Below are 22,235 nucleotides of genomic sequence, written 5' to 3'. Positions count from 1 at the left end.
CTGGACGAAACTAACGGAGGTCAACGCGCACGCGCACGCGCACAGCAAACCAAGGTAGCGTCAGAGGCCTTCGTCGTGTGCCAGGACCGGCGGCGGCGGCAGGCACGTCCCAGGGCTTCCGCCAGGGGAGGCCGACCACCCCAGACAGAGCAGAGACAGAGCAGAGCCGCCCTCAGCAAAAAGACCAGAAGTCCCTGAGAAGAGCAAATGCTGCAACGAGCCCAAGTGTGTGGCCCTGCCGCATCTGTGTTCCATGATCTCCACAGAACCTGGTCAGAAGACTGATGGACTAAAATTTAAACTTTTAAGAGTATCTTGTGAAAAGGGAGGTGAATCACGAAGCTGACAGTAGGCAAACATTTCCATGTTCAGAAAAGGAAGGAAAGGAGGTCAATGAACGACAAAACATCATCAGAAAGAAACAAAAGTAAAACCGGTATTGAAGACTGACCTCAGCTCCTTATTTAAAAGTTAAGTTATGGGGAGCCTGGGGGGCTCAGTGGGTTGAGCCTCTGCCTTCGGCTCAGGTCACGATCTCAGGGTCCTGGGATCGAGCCCCGCGTCGGGCTCTCTGCTCAGTGGGGAGCCTGCTTCCCCCTCCCCCTCTGCCTGCCTCTCTGCCTGCTTGTGATCTGTGTCAAATAAATAGATAAAATCTTTAAAAAATAAATAAATAGATAAATAAATAAATAAAAGTTATTAAAGCAGCACCTGGCTGGCTGTTAGTTGAGCATGCAGCTCCTGATCTCAGGGTCATGAGTTCAAGCCCCACGCTGGGTATACAGTTTGCTTTAAAAAAAAATTTAATAAAAGTTTAGGGTCATGCTTCTGGAGATGGCGGAGAAGCTCTAACCAGGCTTACCCTCCCAGAGGGTAACAGCTGTAAAGGCTAGAAAAAACATAGGAAACTACCCAAAGGCCTGAGAGAGCATCTGTAAGCAGAGAGACTGTGCAGAAGGCTGGACACCCAGAAGAAAGAAATGGCACTGGGCAATTTCCCCGTCTGTGCCGTGCACACAGAAATCCCACAATCCTATTTGTGTGAACAGAGGAGGTAGAAAGTGAGAGGTGCCCATTAGGACAGAGCCAGAGAGACAGACGGCTCAAAATGTCTGCATTACCCCTTGCCCGCATCTCAGGCTGACTCCGATGCGCACACGTGTGGGCAGACGCCAAGAGCAGAGCAACACAGGGAAGAGTGCACCCAGTCAGCTCCCTGCTAAAATGAAAACCTCACACCCTTCAGCAGAGTGTAACAGAATCCAGAGTCTCCACAATGTCTCCCTCACGACGTCCAGAAAACAATCCAAAGTTAGTTGATACACAAATAAGCAGGAAATAGGACCCAGGCTAAAAAAAAAATGCAATCACTGGAGAACCCCAAATGACACGAATGTTGAATGGCAGACAATGATTTTAAAAGCAGATATCCTAACTGCGTGTATGGGCGTAAGAAAAACATGCTCATGACGAATAAAAGAAGAGCAAATCATGGCAAAGAAGAAAGATCCTCTTAAGAAGTGGATGAGGAAAAAGAAACAATCGAACGGAAATCCCAGAACTAGAAAGCATAGTATCGGAAATTTTAAAAATCACTGGATGGACTTAAAAGCATATCAGACCTAGCAAGAGACCACGAACCGGAGACCAACAGAATCGAACCAACAGGAAGGGAGCAGACTAGACAGAAATCAAACAAACAGAACCTCAGACACTGAAAGACCGAACATCCACGTGAACGGAGTCCAAGAAGAAGGAGAGAACGGAGCAGAAATAAGAAACTGAAAAACATTCTTGGTAAAAATTTCTCAAATTTGGGAAAACACATAAACATACAGCAGAATACTCTGTAAGTCACTAAAACAGGCCACCTTTTCAGTAGTGCCATTATTAAATGTAAGAAGAAATAAGGTCAATTGAGTATAAGGTTTTGTTTTCATTTTTTTAGGTAACTATGTCAGAACCAATTTTATGTACCGATTTTAAGAATTTCATGAGAGGAAAAAACATCCAAGAAAATCACACGTAGGCACACCATGGTAGAGCGACGGAGAATAGGGGCGCCTGGGGGGCTCAGGGGGTTGAGCCTCTGCCTCTGGCTCAGGTCATGGTCTCAGGGTCCTGGGATCGAGTCCCACATCGGGCTCTCTGCTCAGCGGGGAGCCTGCTTCCTCCTCTCTCTCTCTCTGCCTCTCTGCCTACTTGTGATCTCTGTCTGTCAAATGAGTAAATAAAATCTTCAAAAAAAAAAAATGAGAATAAAAGATAAAGAGAAAAACAAGCAGAAAAGAAAATGACACATGACATTCAGGGTAAGACTGATTTCAGTGATCACGGACTCATCAGAAATAAGGTCATAAGTGAACATCTTTAAATCCTGAACAAAAACCTTGCCTTCTATACGTAGCAAAAAAATTTCTTCACGAAAGACGGTAAAATAGAGACTCTCAGGTCAAAGAAAACTTGCGAAGAAAACAGGCGCAACATGGAAGGCTGAAGGAAAGTGAGGCCAAAGGGAAACTCCTATCTTCCGGAGGAAAGAAAGAGCGCTTCAGTGTTGTGAATCCAAGACCACTTTCCCTTTTAATTAATCAAGGACCCATGATTGTTCAAAGCAAAACTTCTATTGTGGAATCTAACCACCAAGACAGACGTGACACCCGTCAGCGTGGTAGCACAGAAGACAGCAGACGACAGACGTAGTTGGAGCTCACCTTCTAGCCGCACGGCGACCGTGTACCTCTGAGAAGACTGTGAGAACGAGTCTAGCCCCGAAAGCAATCATTAAACACATGACGCAAAGAAATAGGACTTAGAAATCAACAGATACATTAAAATCAATTCTAAAAATTAATCCAATTCAATTAATTAATCCAATCCAATTAATCAATCCAATTAACTAATCCAATTCTAAAAATAATACAAATAAATACAAAATAATCCAAATAAATCCAAATAATCCAAGTAAATAAATACTCAAATAATCTGAAAGGCAAGAAAGAAAGAACACGGGGAACAAAAAGAGAAACACGCACACACAGAAGAGAGTACAACGTAGACACTGCTCCAACCAGGCCAACAACGAAACGAAACGTGACAAACTAAACACTCCAATTGAAAGGCAGGATTTGTCAAAAAGGATTTTAAAAATATTCCACTGCAGGGGCTCCTGGGTGGCTCCGTCGGTCAACCATTCGCCTTCAGCTCAGGTCATGGTCTTGGGGTCCTGGGGTCGAGCTAGGGGTGGGCCCCCTGCTCAGCAGGGAGTCTGCTTCTCCCTCTCCCTCTGCTCTTCCTCACCTCCCCGACTTGCACTCTCTTTCTCTCTCAAATAAATAAAATCTTAAAAAAGATATTCAACTATATGAACGCACACGTGTAACATGTTAAAAAGTATGTGGTCTCTGTCCCTTGTTCCTGACACACAGCTGCTAAAACCCTTGGAATTTCTGGCACCATAAGTGTCTTTTGTATGCTAATGAGATGACAAGTGGCTGAGGACCTCTGGGTGGAAGCTGGTCCCCAGAAAATCAAGGCGAGATCAGAGGGTTGGAAATCCCAGCTCCACCGCGGCCTCTGAAGCAGAGAGATGGAGACGGAGTTCAATCACCAACGGCCAGTGATTCAGACACGCCTGTGTTACGGAGCTTCCGTAAAAACTCCCAAACGGTGGGTCTCGGAGAGCTGCCAGGCGGGTGCACACGCTGGGGGCTGAACGGTGGCAGGACAGGAGTGGGCGCGGAAGCTGCCTACCACGGGCCCCTCGCCCCACGCCTCTCTTCCCTTTGGTCGCTCTCGTTCGCCTCTGTCCTAAGACACTGGTATTAGGACACTGTTTCCCTGAGCTACTGAGCCTGAAAGGGCTGTGATGGGCGGGGGACGATCCAGACCCCGAAGCCGAGTCAGACCGAGATCCGTGGGTAACCTGGGGACCCAGTAACTGCCAACGGCTCCTGACGTGGAGGCCATGTCCCGGGACTGAGTCCTCAACCCGCAGGTGCCCGGCACTAAGTCCAGGTGGTCTCCGGAGACTCCAAGCGAAACGGACAGAAAAGGGTCCGCCGTGCCAACGGAACGTGCGCGAAGGCTGGAACGCGGCACTGATGAACGGGAAGGCAGGCTGCGGCTCAAACAATGCTATGGAGTGAAGCGTGACGTGGGGCGACACTTAGCTCGCCGAACACTTAGGACGCTGGCGAAAAAGACTCCGCTCTAACAACTCCGACCCAAAGACGAGCCACTCCCCGCGCGGCGTATACAGTGAAATGTGCCAGGAGTCGGGGGAGGCCTACACGCCAGACCTCTGCCCGCAGGGGTGGTGCGCAGGCTCTCCTCGCGCCCACGGAACACCCCACAGCCACACAACCGACAGCAGAAGAGCCCAGGAGCCCAATACCACTGGGGACCGCAAGGCGCACGGGGCCTGCCGCTGGCCATGCCAACCAGCCTGCCGCCCGTCTGAGGACGTCCAGCCAGTCCCTGACCCTGGAGGCAGGGGGAAGGAGCAACAAGGAGCCAGACCCTGACTCGGCTCGAGTGGGGCCCTGTCCTGACCCCACTTCTGCACTAGGTCAACCGGGCCGCAGGCAGCAGGAAGACGGAGCGCGGGGACCGGCGGGGCCCTCGCAGGAGTCTGCCGCCACGGGAGCCAGAACCACACTTACCCTCTCCAGGTCCTCCTTCAGGCTGATCGCGTGCTGCAACTTCTCGTGCAAATTTCTGTTTTCTAGTTTCAAGACATCAATTTCTTCCTTGAGCTCCGTCTGAAGAAGTGAGAGTTTAAGCTTGTGCTCAGTTTCCAAACCCAAGACTCTGGCTGCCACCTCGGTCTCCACCTGCGAGGCCACGTCCTGCACACACGGGAGAGGCGCCCGAGCGAGCTCTGTGAGAGCACAAGAAGCAGGGAGGACAGTCAGCACGCACCTCGAGGGCACCACACACAGCACGGACGACAACGCCTCGCACGACAGACACCTGGAGCTCTGCCAAGCCCTGGGGAGCCCAGGCAGAAGCGCCCTGGGCTGCCCCGTCCTGAGCTGCCCGTACCCCTTCAGGGCCCACTCTGTCCCACCAGCTGGGGTATCAGGGGGCTGTTTTCAGCTGTGGGGAGCTAGGCTGGGGGGACCCCTCCCGGGACGATCAGCTCAGGACTCGTCACCTCCCTGGGCTCAAGAATGAGCTGAGCAGCGGCCAGAAGTGCACCGTGCGCGCCCGTCAGCAGCCAGTGACCACGGCATGTGCAGCGGCGGAGAACAAGCTCCCTCGCTGGGAGGAGAGCAAGAGGCAGAAGCCAAGTCAACGTGACCTTGGCACTCACGAGCCATTGTCCTTCTCTTAGCCCGTCTCAGCAGCTCCAAGGGAGCCCTTGTCCAGAGCAGGAAGTCGTGTCAGAGCCCCCCACCATGGAGCCAGACCCCCACACCCTTGCCCTGGGACCCTCCACCTCGCCGCCCCGCGCTATGAGGCGTGGCAACAGCGCCACCCCTCCTGGAATCCGTGTCCAGGGCTGCCCTCGCACCGGCTCCCCTCAGCAGTGGGGCCCCTGCCTGTCCCCCTCTGCTGCATCTGCTGGGAGGACCTCCGCCTCTCATCCACCCCATCTCCTGTGACCCCCCAGTGCTGCACCTGGTCAGGCCTGAGCCCAGCTCTGAGCTCTGAGGACACCACCAGGGAGGGTCTGTGGAGTGAGAGGCCGGGATGTCAGATAACCCACATGGTGAACCCCCCACAGGTTCACACACCTTCGCTGGGCCCTTCTGAGAGCCCCACATGTTGCTCCCCTTCCAACACCGGGGTCCCTTCGAGGCCCACCTCCTGCCGGGCTTCCAGGGAGGACGGGCTCCGGTGGTTTTCTTCTAACTGCGTGTACAAATGCAGGGAAAATCACACACAGGAAATGTTACAAGGGGTCTCTTTAGCCCGTCACCCAATCACTGCCTCCCCCGGAACCCTCGCGGGGCCATGCACGCTCACGCCGTCTCCCCCATCCCCAGCGTGTCACCTCCGGGGATCCAAGCAACTCCAGGAGGCGGCAGACCACAGCCCTGAGGAGACAGGGGCACACCACCGGCTGGAGAGCCCTCCTCACTCCCGTGCTGTCCTCATCGAGGCCAACATGGGGCCCCAGCTGAGGGACGCCAAGCAGGCCGCCGCCACGAGTCTGACCAGAACATTCACGGACATGAACCGCCGGCAGACCCTGACCACCAGACCCCCTCCTCCCAGAGCCAAGGCCTCGGCCAAACACACCCTGCTCCACTGCGGGGCCCCAGCACACTCACTCCCAAGCCCCCTCACTCCCCACTCCGTGTCTCCCCAGTGCACTTCCCCTTCTGGAGGCAGACACATGCCTGGCCAGCTTGGGACATGGACCTGCCCCCAAGAGGAAGGGGCCCCCAAGGGAAGGGTGTCTGGGCACTGCTAAGAGCACCTGACAACAAGCCCAGTACCCTGAGGGAAGGGAGGCAGGAAACAAGGAAAGGGCTCAGTGCACGTGCTAAACTCTCCTATTCCCCTTAAAATACAGCCGGTAACCCCGTTTTCCTCAAGTACCATGGAGCAGTCACACCGACCTCAACTTCCAGCTCACGATAAGGTCGCGTTATCTTTTAAAGCAAGACTCGAATCCCTGCGCTCTTACACAAACGAACCACTTGAGTGACAGGAGGAATCGAGTCCAGAAGCGCACTTGTGCCCCGGGGATAGCTGAGCGCACAGGCCTGAGAGAGTGACCCGCCGTTCGGAAAGAGGTGACAAGCTCAGAGCCTACCTCTCTGGCTGGACAATGACCAGGCTCCGGGGGGACAACGAAAACTCAAAGACTTTAAAATTAAATTAAAATCAGAAAAGGGGCATCTGGGTGGCTCCGTGGGTGAAGCGTCTGCCTCCGGCTCAGGTCATGATCCCAGGGGCCTGGGATCGAGTCCCACGCTGGGCTCTCTGCTCCGCAGGGGCCTGCTTCCCCCTCTACCCCTGCTTGTGTTCCCTCTCTCTCGCTGCCTCACTCTCTCTCAAATAAAATCTCTAAAAACAAGTAAGTGAGGGGCGCCTGGGTGGCTCAGTGGGTTAAAGCCTCTGCCTTCGGCTCGGGTCGTGATCTCAGGGTCCTGGGATCGAGTCCTGCATCGGGCTCTCTGCTTGGCGGGGATCCTGCTTCCTCCTCTCTCTCTCTCTGCCTGCCTCTCTGCCTGTTTGGTCTCTCTCTGTCAAATAAATAAATAAAATCTTTAAAAAAAAAAAAAAGTAAGTGAAATGAGAGAACAAAGTGAAAGCGTCAGAAGGCAACGCAGGAAACGGTGGGCACTCAGAAAGGGGACAAAGAGCAAAGGGCCAGGGGAGGACCCACAACCGCAGACCCAGGCCCGTGAGCACCAGCGCGAAAAGGGCCACAACCAAGTCCAAAGGCGAGCGGGGCAGGCCCTCCGAACCGCAGGGGACGGGGGACGAACGCCAGGAGAGCCACGGTGTGCAGGAAGAGCTTCCAGGGGGAGAACGGTCAACTTCAAGTGAAAACAGGTTTGACCTCGTAGGAAACCACAGAAAAACTGCAGACACACCGGCTGTCCCTCGGCGAGGAGCACACACGGGCGACTTCCAGCGGCGGCGGGGGGCCCTGGGCTCCCACACCCCCTGGGGGAGTTCCACCAGACGCCCTGAGGAGGGCATGGCGGCCTGTCAACACTTCCACACGCGTGCGCGCGCGTGCAAACAGGTGTGCGCACACACCGCACTTCCCGCAAACACACACGTCCCATCACTCTCCTTTCCCTGCCTTCCTGAAACGTCACGAGAGGCAACAGGAAGAGGTTCAAGACATCAAGGCTGGCCAACCTGGGAAGACAAAACTCAGTGCTCACAGCACCGTCCGGGGCTCAGGGGCAGAGGGGCTGTGCACACGCAGGACCTGTGGGCCGAGGCTGGCTGTCGGGGGGCCGGGGACCCGGCCATCTAAGGCTGGACCAGAGGGAGCTCTGCCACTGGTCTACCTGACACCAGGGGTGCCTCACAAGCCCCGGACCAAAAACCAACACAGGGGACCCCGACACCCACACAGAGGGACAGACGGATGGAAAGCAGGACACACGGGAAGCACGAGAAACCTTTAGCACCGAGGGCCTCCAGAGAGGTGTGTGTGAACACTGCGCCCGTGGCACACAGAGGCAGCAAGAAAGCAGAGCCCCCAGAAATCAGAAACGACGATGGACACGAGACGTTTGCTGCAGAATGAGAACAGCTCGCGCGCCACCAGGAGAGCGCGCAGGGCACGCTGAGGATTGCAGACGGGACCGGCCTCCTGGCCGCGGAGGCACAGTCGGACGCGAGGCCCTCCCGCACGGCCAGCGCGAGCGGTGGACGCACATGCCGGAGCTGCTCCCGGAAAGCTCCAGGCGGCTCACAGGGGCCCCGGGGCCCCGGGGCCGCGGGCAGCGTGGCGGCTCACACAGAAGGGAGGGTCCGTGGGACGGAGGGACGGCGACTCTCCATGGCGCAGCGCGAGAGGACACCCACGCATGCCAGACATTGCACACGCCAAACACGCACGAACGAAACAAGCTCTCAGAGGGCTCCCCTCACGCACCCCTGCATCTCCACCGGGGGAACAGGCGCAGCCAACAGCGGGGCCACGTGCGGACACACCTGCCCCCCGGGCAGCAGGGACCATCCGACCAGAATGCAGGGTGACCCCAGGACGACAGCAGGCGGGGGCCCAGAGGGCAGGACAGGGCCATGGACCAGGACCCGGAGGCTCTGCCGTGGCGGCCACACCACGCCCAGCGGGACACACGGGAAAGGAAGTGGAAGGGAGGGAACCACCGCCACACCGTGCTCCCGTCCCCAGGAAGTCATCGCAGGCAAAGAGACAGTTAACAACGGGAAACCGGAAGCGGCCAGTTGCACAGGACCAACTGTGACCCCAAAATTCACATGTCGAAGTCTGAACCTCCAATGCCTCAGAATGGGGCCATGTGGAGACCGGGACACACCACAAACCTCCTGACCACGGAGCCTGAGGGCGGCCGACCACAAGCCAAGGACACGGGGCTCAAGAGAACAGCCCCGAGCTCCCGCTCCCAGCCTCCAGATGATGCGTCTCTGAAAGGACACATCTCTGCCCTGTAACCGTCCGGTCTGAGGTACACTCGTGACGGCTGCCCGGGGTGACTGCGAACCACCGATGCGGACGCTTGTCCTCATGGGGCCTCCATCATCCCGCATGCCACCTGCCCGGGGTGACAGCCACGAGACCCGGGCCACCGACACCCCACGCATCACCATAAGTAAAGGGACACTCAGGAGACAGGACACCACATCTCAAGTGCACACAGCCCAGGCGTCCGCGGCCTGACGGTTGGACTGAGTGGATGCGGCGCACACGACCGAACATTCCTCAGCCACGAAGAAGAACGAGCCATTCGTGACAACGTGGACGCACCCCGAGGGGAGAAGCGGAATAAGTCGGAGAGAAACACGCGCCCCGTGACGTCACTGCCCCGTGCGATGCTAACCGAGCTGACGGATACAGAGCGGAGGCACCAGAGGCGGGGGTGGGCGTGGGCAGAACGGGAGGGAGGGTCAGAGGCCACGAGCCTCCAGTCACAGAACAGAGTCTGGGGGTGCAGCGCTCGGTGACCAGAGACAAAGCTGTACTGGACACGCGGGAGCGGCTAAGACGGTAGATCCTAAAAGTCCTCGTCACAAGAAGAAAGTCTGGAGCCCTGGGGTTGACAGGCGTTAAGGAGACCGAGGGGCAGTCACCGGCAACACCCGCCAACACCAGCACCTCGTGCTCCTGAAACGAGCGCTCCGCGTCCGCTCCCTCAATGCAGGGAAGAGGGGCCGTCACCTCCGGCTGAAGGCGGGGTCCCTCGAGGTGCTCGCTCCCTTCTCCAGTCCTCTCTTCTAGAAACACCCTGGGTGCACTAGGAGAGAAGACATGTTTTAAAACCTCCTCGTACGCCCTTTCCCTCCCTGTTCCCTCCACAGCGACCCCCCCAGACCCCGGTCAAGGACGGGAGCCCTGGGCCGAGCGGGCCGTGGCTGTGGGACCGCCTGGCGGGACCCCGTGCTGGAGCAGAGGGGACCCCGGAGCTGCAGGTCCCATGCGGCTCCTCGTCTGAACCCTCTCCTGCTCGAGGCTCAAGCAGCAGCTGTTTCTAAAGCGCGAGGCTCCCAGTCTCCATGGGCAGGAAACCACAAATAAAACCAGACCCCGACCAGCTCAAAGGTCCCGTATTTTGAGAACACACCGAAGACGAAAGGCCCCGTGCACCTGACTTGCGCAGACTCGAGAACAGACTCCTCTCGCTGCTGCCGCCACCACGGGTCCTGCCTCCGGTGCTCTCGCTCCTCCCCGTGAGGCGTGCGGGCCGGGAGCTGGTCGTGGAACGCTTCAAGGGGAAGGAATTCCGCAGTCACTTCCAGGCCAGACACGGAGGACACATCAGGACACACTGCAGACCTCAGCTCTGGGAAGGCCCCGGTCCCGGTCCCCGTGAAGGCGCAGCGGGACCCTCGGCGGCTTACGCTGGGCAGTGCCTCCACGGGGAGCTGGCCGGGGCGACCTCAGCGGAGCCTGTGGGCCCCCGGAAGCAGAGCACTTCTCAGGCTGGCGCTGCGGGCATCACAGAGACCAGAAATGCCAGCGGGTCTCCACGGGCGGCTGGGGCCGCAGAGCAGGGATGTGGGCGGTCCCCAGGGCCTGAGAGCCCCGGCCGACGGCCAGCAAGGACACAAGACCTCAGCCCCCCCACCACAGGGACTCATCCTGCCCCAGCCACCGTGAGCCACGCTGGGCCCCGCCAGAACCTTGATTCCGGCCGCGGGTGACCCTGGACAGAAAATCCCGTCACGCCACCCACTTGGACCTGCGCAGCACCAGCCACTACGGAGTGTGCGGCTCCCAGCCCTGCGTCTGTGGCGTTTCGCTAGGAGCAGGAGAACCGGATCGGACGCCAACCATGAGAAAATGTATTGGAATCGCCGTTTCCAGCAAGAGGATGCGTCCAGCCGCTTAACAGTACCGTGGACGGGAACTGGTCACTACCCGGAAGTTTCAAGACAAACATCCCAGGAAGGACCCTGGAGGCCAGCGCGAGGCTCTCCACGGGCCGGGGAGAGCCGAGCGCAGGAGCTCACGCAGCGGCGTCCGCAGAGCCAGGAGCCACACTCCCGCCATGGACAGGCTTGAGGCAAAGACCAGGCGTGAGCGGATGGGCGTGGCCTCGCCCACCACACGGGCTCTGGCCCTTCCTCCCAGCCCTGCTCTGGGCCCCCAGTGACGTGTGCCCGGCAAGGCTGACCCCCAGACTGCAGAGGCTCCCCGTGGAGAGCAGCAGGAGGAACACACGAGTCCGCCTGTCTTGCCCGCGTCCCCCGACATCCCCGCTGGAGGCACGGCCCGCAAGCAGGGACCCCTCTCAGAGGGTCCACAGGAGGAGCCGGGTGAGCCGTTGGGCCTGGCCGACGTGGGCAACCCCCTCGGGGCCACAGGAGCCCGAGAGCACCTGCCCCAGGCAAGCTCAGGGGTGCAGGGGCACGGCGGGATGAGGAGCACCGGCACCCAGCCCATATGGCTTCTCGGTGAGCGCCAGCCGGGCTGTAAGCCTCGCCGGCCCCCCTCCCGGCCCCCCTCCACAGATGCCTCCCGGCAGGTGAGCAACATCGCGACGCTGCCGCCCCGGCTCCCTGGTGAAGCCAAGGCCCTCGGGTTTGCGCCTGAAAACCACACGACGACCTCCAGCAGCTCGCAAAGCCGCTCTCCGTGCTACAACTGTCACGGCCCCGTGGAAACACCGCGTTAGCTTCCACGGATCTGAGCTCTGAACCGCAAATGCCTCACCGCTCGGGTCCTGACCGTCGGGTCCCGGAGACTCGAGCTGGGACCACAGGCGCCGGATCTCTTCCTGCGACTGGGCCTTCAGCGCGGCGTACGATGCTCGGAGGCTCTCTAACTGCAACAGGAAGGCTGCAGCGTGAGACGCCGCCCGAGACCAAGCCCAGACGGTCTGTGCCCAGCTCCGGGGCTCGCGCGGTGAGACCCGGGCCGGCAGCCAAGAGTGAACCAGCCATAGCGGCCGCGCACGGCTCGCTCCTCACGCGCCTTTCCCCGCTCGCTGCCTGGCCTTCCCCTCGCTGAGTGAGGACGGAAACTTTCTCTGTTGTCCTAGACACACGTCCTTCTAACTTGCCGGGGCAGGGAGGGCCAGGCTCCTGCCCACGCTGCTGGTCAGCACCAGCCTCCCGGGGGTCCCTCCCTCCTCCTCCTGGGGCACGGTGGAGTGTTCTCTGCATTTTTCGGTTACCCCCCACCCCGGGAAGGGTCTCTTCAGGGTGAACAGAGCCAGCCAAACCTGCGCCCATGGAACTGAGAGCAGCTACCACTACCTTCACGGGGGGCTTGGGGTCAGGCTGCACGTGGTCCCAAGGCACCAAGTGGTGGGTACAAGTGCAGGGCTCAGCGCTGAAGGACAAGCCCTGCCAGAGGGGACACAGGACATGGGAGCTCCGGCCTGCAGGGCCCCTGAGGTTGGCCTGCTGCCTTGCGGGTGGCCCCATGCAGGGACAGGACAGAAGGTGCCCTTCCATGTTCCTTTCCCATCAGCAAGGGAGAATGAGCATGGGGTGATGGGGCAAGGAAGCCGGGAGTGGGTGTGGACACCACGGGGACAGAAGCACAAGGTCCTCCTGGGTTCTCTTCTGAAATCCGGGCACAGGCCAACACGGACTCCCTCTCTCTGATTTCTCGGCCTGATGCTGGGGCACTGATGGCCCTCGGGACAGAAGCCCTCGGGTGTCTGGGTAAGATCTGACCACACCACCCACTGTGGGAATGTGACGTCTCGCTGGAAGAGTTCTGAACACACGAGCAGCAGAAGTGTTTCTGACTCAGTCTCTTTGAGACTTCGTGTTTCTTTAGGGTCACAATCAGAGAACCTGGCCTTAGACCCGTAATGCCTGGAGTCTGGGTCCCAGGGACTCTGGTAAAGAACACCAACTCTGCGTGTGTACGATGCAGCATAACTCACGCCAGCTCCACACACTGTCCTCACTTCTCCATCTACTAGAAACCAACGGGCTCTAAATCCACTACTTAAGTTTGAGCTAACACCAGAACGTGAAACGATCCCACCCAGAATCTTCTAAAGCCTCCCCTCCCTGCCGAGCGGCTGACACACACACACACGTCCCTGCCCACCTCGAGCTGCTTGGCCACCTCCTGGTCGCGGAGCCTCTGCTCCAAGTCCCGCACGCGCCGACCGCTCTCGGACTGCAGGTCCTCACGCAGCTGCCTCAGGGCCGTGTCCTGCTGGGTCTCCAGAGTCCTCAGCGCACCTGGGCACACACCTCCCTGAGCACGTGGCCTTCCCGACCACGTGGGAGCACAGCTCCTTCCAGACCCCACGGTCCCAGCACTCTGCTCTCCTGGGGAGCAACCCGGACAGCCACCACCTCCTCACCATGATGGCACCATGTGATGGGCGACAAGAATAGAACGTGAACAACAGCGGCGTTGCTTTCTTAACAACCATCACAGAACGTGGACAAACACTTCTGAAACCGAGGTTTCAGGGGAGGTCAGGGAGCCAGAGAAGCCTGTGCTCACTGAGGGGAGAGCCCAAGGCTGAGCCTGAGCCGCCCAGCAGACCCACTCCTGTCTCCATCGCTGTGGGTGACGTGCAGCCAGCACCCCCGGCAAGGAAATGCACGTGCTCGTCCCCAGCAAGGGCCTGGCTCCGCACGGGACTGTCCTCCTAGCAACACGCACGCTCGCGCACGCGTCCCCTCTTCAAACCTGACTGTTCGAACTTGAAACTCACGTTCAGCCTGGTTTTTGGCTTGAAAAATCTTCTCCGACTCCGCTTTCTGTTGTGCCAGTTCGTTCTCAAGCTGGTCTTGCAAACTCTCCAACTCCAACCGATGCTTTGCAGACAATTCTCTGCGCAGGTTTTCTAAGCATAACTCTCTCTCGGCTTCCCATTCTCGCTTCAGGTTCTAATTCAAGTAAGGAAAAAAGAAAACTATGGGCCAACGGTGGACGATCTGTGGTAAAAAATTTAAACTGCACTCGAAACCCAGGTGTGGACAGTCACTACACCCGGACCAGACTGTCACTACAGGAAGCTGGATGGCCCCCACCACCCACGGGGACAGGAGCAGAGACAGCAAGGGACACCTGCCCGGAAACGAAGCGAGGACAGAGGTCATGCTCAGTAACTCTCTCACACACACACACGTCCTCCACAAAAGACCCAAGATGCTACAGTGATGTCACCTGACCTCTGCCAAGGGCTGACTTTGTCCCAGATGCCCTAAGAAATGAGTCCCTGCTGTCCGGCACAGAGGGGTGGGAGCTGGGGCACAAGCCTCCCGCCTGGGACTAACAGCTGTCCTCCACCAACTACCTGATCAGAACAGCTAGGACACAAACGCCCACGTGCCCAGTGTCAGACACGCGTCCCCTAATGTCACCAACGTCCCCCAACACCAGCCACTTCCTCTGCTGTCACTGGCACCAACAGCCCTTCCACAAATGCGGCCCCGAGAAAGGGACACATGGCCAGGATGGAACGTTCCAGGAAGGGGCTTCTTCAGAGAGGCGCTAACTCCGTCCCACCCTAACACAGAACTCTTTCTCCAGGAGGGATGTGGGGGAGTCAGCGGGACCACCGCAGAATGCACAGTCAGCACAGCACATGGGGTCAGCTGAGGCATCGGCCGCACAGCGGCTCTGCCCCACCCCTGGGACCGGCACCCCACGTTTTACTCAGTTGCCACAGGGCACCTCCCTGCCCTGCGATGTCCGTCCGTCCCGGCGCACAGCGACAACCAGGCCACAGGGTCCCCTAGGAATCAGAGCTCAGGGTGCCAGAGCTTCCTGTGACAGCAGAAGCACGCGTGACCCCACACGAGCCGCGCTAACACCCTGTACACAGGAAGGAATGCTCTCCCTCTACAGCAAAAGGCATGTGTTTTCTACCAGCACGTTCAATTAGAGCTGTGACTGCATTCTGTCTGAATCAGGTGAGGGGCTCTCCTGTGGGGACTCCGGGCCAGCTGGAGCGATGGAGGGGAAAGGGGAATGCCGTACACGCAGAGTGACGTTGCTAACGACGTCTACCTCTAGCATCCGTGCGTTCTTCTCCATTTCTAACTGTAACTTCTCCTTCAGCTCAGCTGCAAGAGAAACATAAAAGCAGGTCAGACCACAGAGTCTCCGAGTTTCCCACACCCCCACCACTCGCAGGGGAGAGGGCTGCCAGCACTTAAAGGCCACGCCATAGGAACGCTCGCCAACACGGGAGAGGACGAGAGGGCACGTCCGTGAGGGAACAAGAATTCCACGTGTGACGTATCGACCAAATTCTATTCCTACCTAAACCAAGGACAGAGCCTTCAGCCAGCCTGACAGCCCCACGCAAGCTGGCACATTAGACCTGGGCGCCCCTTCTGGTCTGTCTGCCCCACACCAGGCTCCCACGCACCCTGAGCCCATCGCCCAGCCTCCCACTGTGCTAGACTCCAGGCAAGGTATGAAAGACAGACAAAGACCTTCCGGGACCCATCAGCTCCCAAGCCCCAAGGGAAGAACCACAAGAGAAGACGTGCAGAGAAGGGATGACGCTGGACCAGTGGGCATGGCCTGGCAGGGATTGAGAGGTGTGCGCACACCTGGGGACGTGGGCACCAGGAAGAGACACAGGGACCTCAGGAAAGGGTGGAGGGGAGCTGGGGCCAGGCAACGACGGCACACGTACAAAGTGAGGGCGGCCTGAGCAAGCCCAGAGCTCAAGCAAAGGCCAGACACCACCTGAGAGGGGAGGTCACAGGGGCCCAGCCCATGGCAGAGCCTCATGGAGCAGAGGGCAGGTGTGGACCCCTCTGTGGTCCCATTCCCCAGGGTGAGCAGAGAGAAGACAGCATTGGAAGGAGCCTAAAGGAAAACATGTTCTGTATTTTTTAAAAATGAGCCAAAATGAGGGGACATAAAACTACTTATGTTTGCTTGACTCTACATAAGGAAACATGGGACGGTATCCCTGGAACATGAGAAGACTGGCTCCCTCTGAGGGCTAGGGGTGGGACCCAGAACAGGGCGACTTGCAACACATCCAGGCTGCTGTTTTCAATTTTCAAGTGAAAAACTCGACCAGCAGACGAGCGAGAAATGGGGGTGACCACGTCGGCACAAGTTTCTTTCTGGGGATCAATGTTCTAACCTTAGACTGTGGGACGTTTGCGCGACTCTGAAATGCACACTTTAAATGGGAAAATTGTATGGTATGTGAATTAGAACACAATCAAGCTGGTGTTCACAAAACTGAGGTCTTCAAAAGTAGTGACTAACAAAGAAATTGGAAAAAACCATTAAAACATAAAATTCGGGGAAAATAACCCATAAAATTCAATCTTAGGTGTAGAGAAAGAGCTCAGTCTAGGCCAGAGAATCACCAAAGGAGCCGGTGCCTCAGCTGTCCCCCGGGAGTGACACGGCCGCACCAGGAACAGAGGCAGAAGCCCGTGGGATGCGGGGTCTGTGTCCAGGAGCATCTGGGGTGGTCAACAACGCTCGGCCACAGACAGTCCCGCCAGAGGCGGACACGGATGCTTCCGGCACACAAGCAGATCACCTCCCATGACAGGACCCCACTTCAGAAACACACACAAGCCCAGGGAAGAAGCAGACAGCGGGCGAGGGGACCGCAGAGCCCCGCCCCCCAGCAGGGTGCCCCGCATGCTCTCGGGGAGCTCAGGATGGGACACCTGCCCCTGGCCGGGTCACCGGCCTGCCTCTGCAGAGGCAGCCGCGGGCGCCGAGCCCCCAGGCCAGGCTGGGACAGCCGCACCTGTTTCCTGGTGGCAGCGCTGCTCCGACTCCTCGCGCTCCCGTGCGTGCTGCTCCCGGGCCCGCGCCTGCTGGTGCTGCTGCTGGCTCCGCAGCAGGGCCAGCTCCTGGGCGTGACGGCCGTTGAGCGCGGCCCGCAGCTCGGTCAGCGCGGCCTCCTTCTCCCTCTGCAGGGTGGCCTGCATGCGCTCCAGCTGTGCGGCGTGCATGTTGCTCAGACTCAGGCGCAGCGCCTCCAGCTCCAGCGAGGGCACCGGCTGCGGGACAGGGCCGTTTCCGGGCGCTCCAGCACATGGCCTGGCAGGGCCGGGGCTGCCAACTCGCTACAGCAGCAGCCCCTCCCCCACCCCCCGCAGGCTCTCTCCACCCGCATCCCGGGAGCCTCGTGCTCCAGGGACAGTACCAGCTCAGCGACCCACAGGACCTCAGGCGGCCGGGCCCAGCCTGGCGGCTCCCCAGCCACCCGAAATGGCCCAGCTGGCCGTTCCTGAAGCCGCTCTGGCCCTGCCTCCACCCAAACTCTCTCTGCAGACAGCAGGGGCTGCAGTTCCTCCTCGAGGACACAGGCCACACGCAGCCACGCAGGATAGCCCCCAACCTCCTCCAGGCAGACTCCCCAGCCCAGAGGCCCATCCCGGCTGGAGACAGGGAGCAGTCATTCCAGATGTTGCAAGACCCCCATCAGATGGGGCGCCTGGGTGGCTCAGTGGGTTAAGCCTCTGCCTTTGGCTCAGGTCATGGTCTCAGGGTCCTGGGATCAAGCCCCACATTGGGCTCTCTGCTCGGCCAGGAGCCTGCTTCCTCCTCTCTCTGCCTGCCTCTCTGCGTACTTGTGATCTCTGTCTGTCAAATGAATAAATAAAATCTTTAAAAAAAAAAGAAAAAAAAAAGAAGGTCCCCATCAGAAACATGGGACAATAACCAGAACACAGACAGGAGGCGGCTCTGGATGGTGACTGCCAATGCCGGAACAGCATGAGGCCAAACAGGGCCCAGCAGTGGCTGAGTGAGTGAACCGTCAGGAATCCCAGGCTCCAGACCAGAGACAAGTGAGCTCTGCACTTCACCGCTCTGGAAGGTGGGCAGAGGGGACAAAGGAGAGGCTTCTGTGCCTAGCTAAGCTAGGGGAAATCTGTTGCTCCTTCCACTGCCCTGGGTGAATCTGGAAGAAGGCCAGAGTTCCAGGAAGCATACTTATTCCCAACTAACACTAACAACAGAAAAACACACTTAAGGGACACCCGAAAAGCATAAAAATAAAATGAATAAAGGGGGGTCACCGGGGTGGCTCAGTGGGTTAAAGCCTCTGCCTTCGGCTCAGGTCATGATCACGGGGTCCTGGGATAGAGCCCCGCATCGGGCTCCCTGCTTAGCAGGGAGCTTGCTTTTCCCCCCTCCCTGCTGCTCTCCCTGCTCATCCACCTTCTGTCAGTCAAATAAATAATTAAAATCCTTCAAAGTAAATAAATGAAATGGATAAAGGAAAGCAGTAAGCAGAGACCATGGGACAAAAATATGTGTCTCCAGAGAGGTCAGCAGGGACCTCCAGCAGGACAGCAAGGCGACAGTGAGGTGGAGGGACGCGCACCAGCCCTCCTGCCACAAGCACCTCCTGCTTCCCGGAGGTGGCAGCCACCAGGGGAATCAGATGTGCCTGCAGGACGGCCTGGCTCACAGCTTCTCTCCCTCGAGGCCCCTCAGGACCACGCACCCCCTGTGTTTAATGAATAGGAGCGGCAGCTGATAGGGAAACCGCTGGCTGTGCTATGAGTGGCCCTTGGCCAGACGCACCACCCCCAGGTGTCCCGCACACCTCTCCACCTGCCCTTTCAAAGCCCCACAGCCAGCCTGCAGCACAGACCCGTACTACCGCAACCCTCCCAGATCCCCAAACCCACTGGCGCAAATTACAGGGTGAGTGCGCAGGGACCAGCCACACCCCCAAGCATCCCGTCGCCAGGTCGGCAGCTGCACCTGCTGCGTCTCTGTCGGCCACTGAAGCCCCACGGCCACCTGCTGCTGTGCGCCAACGGCATCCTTCGGTCTTCTCGTCAGCTCCGCAAATTCTAGCTTACGTTCTTGTTCGCATTCCTAAAGAAGGAAAGCGAAGGACGTAAGCCAAAGAATTCACATGAGAAAACAGTCACTACAAACACTCAGGACACATCAGAGGGAACTGAGCCCAGCAGCGTTCACGGCAGCACGACTCCCAGCTGCGTCCACACCCAGCAAACGCACAAACAGAACGTGGAAAAGCCGTCGGGGTTGGGGGGCGCATCACTCTGCTATAAAAAGGAGCTACGACACTGAGAATCTCAAAACGTTAGACTCCGTGAAAGCAGCCAGACACACACTGTGCGGTTCTGCGAATGTGAACTATCCAGAACCGGCAAATCCACAGGGACAGAATGGCGGCCAGGGGGTGCCAGGGGCCGGACAGACAGAGGAATGGGGAATGACTGCTAATGCGTATGAGGCTCCTTTCTGGGTAATGAAAATGTGTTGGGATCACACAGTTATGATAGTTGCACGACAAAATGTATCAAAAGCCACTGGTATATATGCTTTAAAATGATGAATTTTATACACACACATCGTATCTCAATAAAAGTAACTATGAAAGAACAACCAGGCTGTTCAAGTGGCTTAGGGTAAAGCGGAAAACCCCAGAGGTGTTGCTGACGGACAGCAGCGTGAGCTCCCCAGGCTCTCTGCTCCTCAGTCAGGAGAGACGCTTACGGGAAGGAAGACCTACTTAAGATGCCTGCAACGGGTGGTACCAGTAAGAGCTCAATGAACCTGAAGAGGTAAAACTGAAATATTTTATAGCTAGTCAGTCAGCAAAAGCTCGTGGTAATATTGATCCTCAGTGTCACCAAAGTCATGGGGAAACAACCAAACACGTCAATAGCAGAGTAAGTTGGTGTAACTTTTTCTCATGAGCATACGTCAAGTGCCATAGAAAACGTTTCCGTCTTAATATTCCCGGGGCTGGGGGCACCTGGACGGCTCAGGTGGTTAAGCATCCGACTCCTGATCTCAGCCCGTCCTGATCTCAGAGTCGTGCGTTCAAGCCTCACGCTGGGCTGCACGCTGGGCTCAGAGCCCACTTAAAAAAAATTTCCCAACTCCAGGAACATTTTCAGCATCAGCAATCTAAAGGGAAAAGAAAAGCTACAGGCCTTCTGTGAGCATCCCAGTCTCCCCTACCCTCCACCGCAACCAGCCCCAGGACAGGCCTAGAGAAGACCTTGCCGGGACCATGCCCAGCCAGGAGCAGGCCCCGCCCAGAGCCCCCCCCCCCCCCAGAGCAGGCTGCTACAGCCACAGGCCTCCCACCTTCCCCTCCCTGATAGCCCAGACCTTTCTCCGGGGCTTACTGAAAAGGCACCTCAGACTCAAACCAGACTGAATTTTCCTGCCCAAGCCAGGACTCCTCCAACATTATCCACCTCAGTTGACAGCACCCCCAAACCCTCACAGTCCTCCTATTCCTGCCTCCCGTCACAGCAACCCCACAGCAGCCCAAGGCCAATCCTGGCCACCCTCCATTCCCATGAGCACAGGTGACTGGCCCCCACGGTCACTCAGCCTAACGTGAGGTCAGTGGCTTGGAGGCCAGATGATACATTCAGAGAACAAATCCAACCTTGTCACCCCCTTGAAAAACTCGGTGCATCTGCTGCTCTTGGGGAAAAATCCCCGAAGGGGGCAGAGTCCCTCCTGCTGTCCCACTTGGCACCTGCCTCGTGCACCAGGGGGCCCCTGCGCATATGGACTGGCTCTGCCTCCCCTCCTTAAGCTCCTCTGGGACTTCCCAGCCCTGACGCCCACCCCCGCTGCTCCCTGCACATGTTGGCGATGCCCAGGAGTCTGCCCGATAGCTGTGAGGCACAGCGCGCCTCTACCTGTGCGGCTCACCGCGTGGAAGCAAAGCGTTCCAAGGGGAGTGTTAGAACCATTAAGTATCACTATGGATCCTTCTTCAAATTAAAGGGTTCTTTCCAATGGTAAAAAGTAATATAGGAGTGTCCAGTTTTAAACATAAAAGGCAAAACCTTAAACCATTTTTGCTACAAACATCAGAATTGTGGGATAAAATATAACAAAAATGACTCTAAATGCTCTCCGGGAGGGAACCCACCAGGTGCCAGACAGGAGGGACCCAGAATCTAAAATGATCTAGGGGGACAGGGACACGGGAGGGCAGCACGCGCTCCCAGAACTGGCAGCTTTGCCGGGGGGGGGCGGTGAGAAATGAGATGCTGGACACAAGCAGGCGTCCTGAAGGCCTGTGCGGCAAGACAGGACGCAATCATCACTGCCCAGGTGTGTGGGCCAGGGAGCTGCCCCACGTCCAGATGCTGAGGCAAAGGCGGCAAGGTGGGGGCGTCTCCCCGAAACGTTAAAACCCAGGCCTGCTCATCGCACGTTTACAAACGTACACATGCCGTGGGATGCAGAAACCCCCCTGCCAAGACACTGACGTAAAAACAAGTCCCAGCAAGGGCACACAGGTGGCTCAGTCCATTAAGTGTCTGCCTTCAGCTCAGGTCATGACATCAAGGTCCTGGGATGGAGCCCTGGATCCAGTCAGGCTCCCTACTCAGCGGGGAGTCTGCTTCTCCCCCCCCCCACTTGCTGCTCCCCCTTCTTGTGTGCGCGCTCTCTCTCTCAAATAAAATCTTAAAAAGAAAAAAGAAGTCCTAGCAAAGGGCTGTTCCTGGGACACCTATCAGATACAAATCTGGCACCCGTCCGGAGGGGCTCCCACAAGCGAGGGACACAAGATATTCTCATGGGAACCACACAAACACCTCCCTAAAAGCGAGCACACACAGGCTACCCCAGGAAGTAACAGGAACCTGCAGAACAAAATGTTAAAGAAGACCTTCGGCAGTATCCGCAGGTGGTCCCCACAGAGGTATGCAGCCCCAAACGAGCCCAAGCCCTACAGTAACCTACAGAGAGGGACGGACCACACCTCTAAACACTGGGCAAAATTCAGACCAATTTGCTCATGAAAAGGTACAGCTGCACTTAAAACAAAATCAGCTTCAAAGTATCTCCAGGAAACATTACATGACACAAAATGATACCGCTGTCTTTAAGGAGTCCAAACAGAATAGGTCCCGAAATACAGAGAGCAGAGCCAAAGTCAACAACTCAAGAGACGGATCTCGTAGCCGATGACACACAGATGAACAGAGTCAGTAAAGAAGAGAGAACCCAGACGAAATCTGTCAGGGTAACCAAAAGAAGGAACATGCAGAAAAGAAGATGGGACAGGTGCACACGAGAGGAGCTCTGAAAACCGCCACTGGGATTTCGGGCCCCTGGAGAAAGAAGGGCCAGACGCTGTGTGTGGAGATGCCACCTGGAGATCTTCTAG

The 22,235-nt window shown here is 57.6% G+C and overlaps 1 protein-coding gene across 3 annotated transcripts in view; it reads right to left on the bottom strand.

Annotated features, from left to right (window-relative positions):
- LOC111155811 (pericentrin) overlaps window positions 1-22,235 on the bottom strand; it is a 117,026-nt gene that overhangs the window by 83,062 nt on the left and 11,729 nt on the right. For all 3 annotated transcript variants that reach the window (XM_022516219.1, XM_022516220.1, XM_022516221.1), the window contains exons 4-13: window positions 18,818-18,934; window positions 16,845-17,100; window positions 15,119-15,174; window positions 13,818-13,992; window positions 13,196-13,332; window positions 11,840-11,951; window positions 10,271-10,388; window positions 9,845-9,920; window positions 5,742-5,859; window positions 4,665-4,882 (exon numbers count right to left, since the gene is read on the bottom strand). In XM_022516219.1, coding sequence (XP_022371927.1) covers window positions 4,665-4,882; window positions 5,742-5,859; window positions 9,845-9,920; window positions 10,271-10,388; window positions 11,840-11,951; window positions 13,196-13,332; window positions 13,818-13,992; window positions 15,119-15,174; window positions 16,845-17,100; window positions 18,818-18,934 — 1,383 coding nt within the window. The remainder of the gene's footprint in view (window positions 1-4,664; window positions 4,883-5,741; window positions 5,860-9,844; window positions 9,921-10,270; window positions 10,389-11,839; window positions 11,952-13,195; window positions 13,333-13,817; window positions 13,993-15,118; window positions 15,175-16,844; window positions 17,101-18,817; window positions 18,935-22,235) is intronic.

This window comes from Enhydra lutris, unplaced genomic scaffold (genome assembly GCF_002288905.1).
Source record: "Enhydra lutris kenyoni isolate GAN:26980312 unplaced genomic scaffold, ASM228890v2 scaffoldscaffold43, whole genome shotgun sequence".
In the NCBI taxonomy this organism is placed as follows: domain Eukaryota; kingdom Metazoa; phylum Chordata; class Mammalia; order Carnivora; family Mustelidae; genus Enhydra; species Enhydra lutris.
The sequence above is the reverse complement of the archived record's forward strand: the minus strand, read 5'-3'. Positions and strand labels throughout refer to the sequence as shown.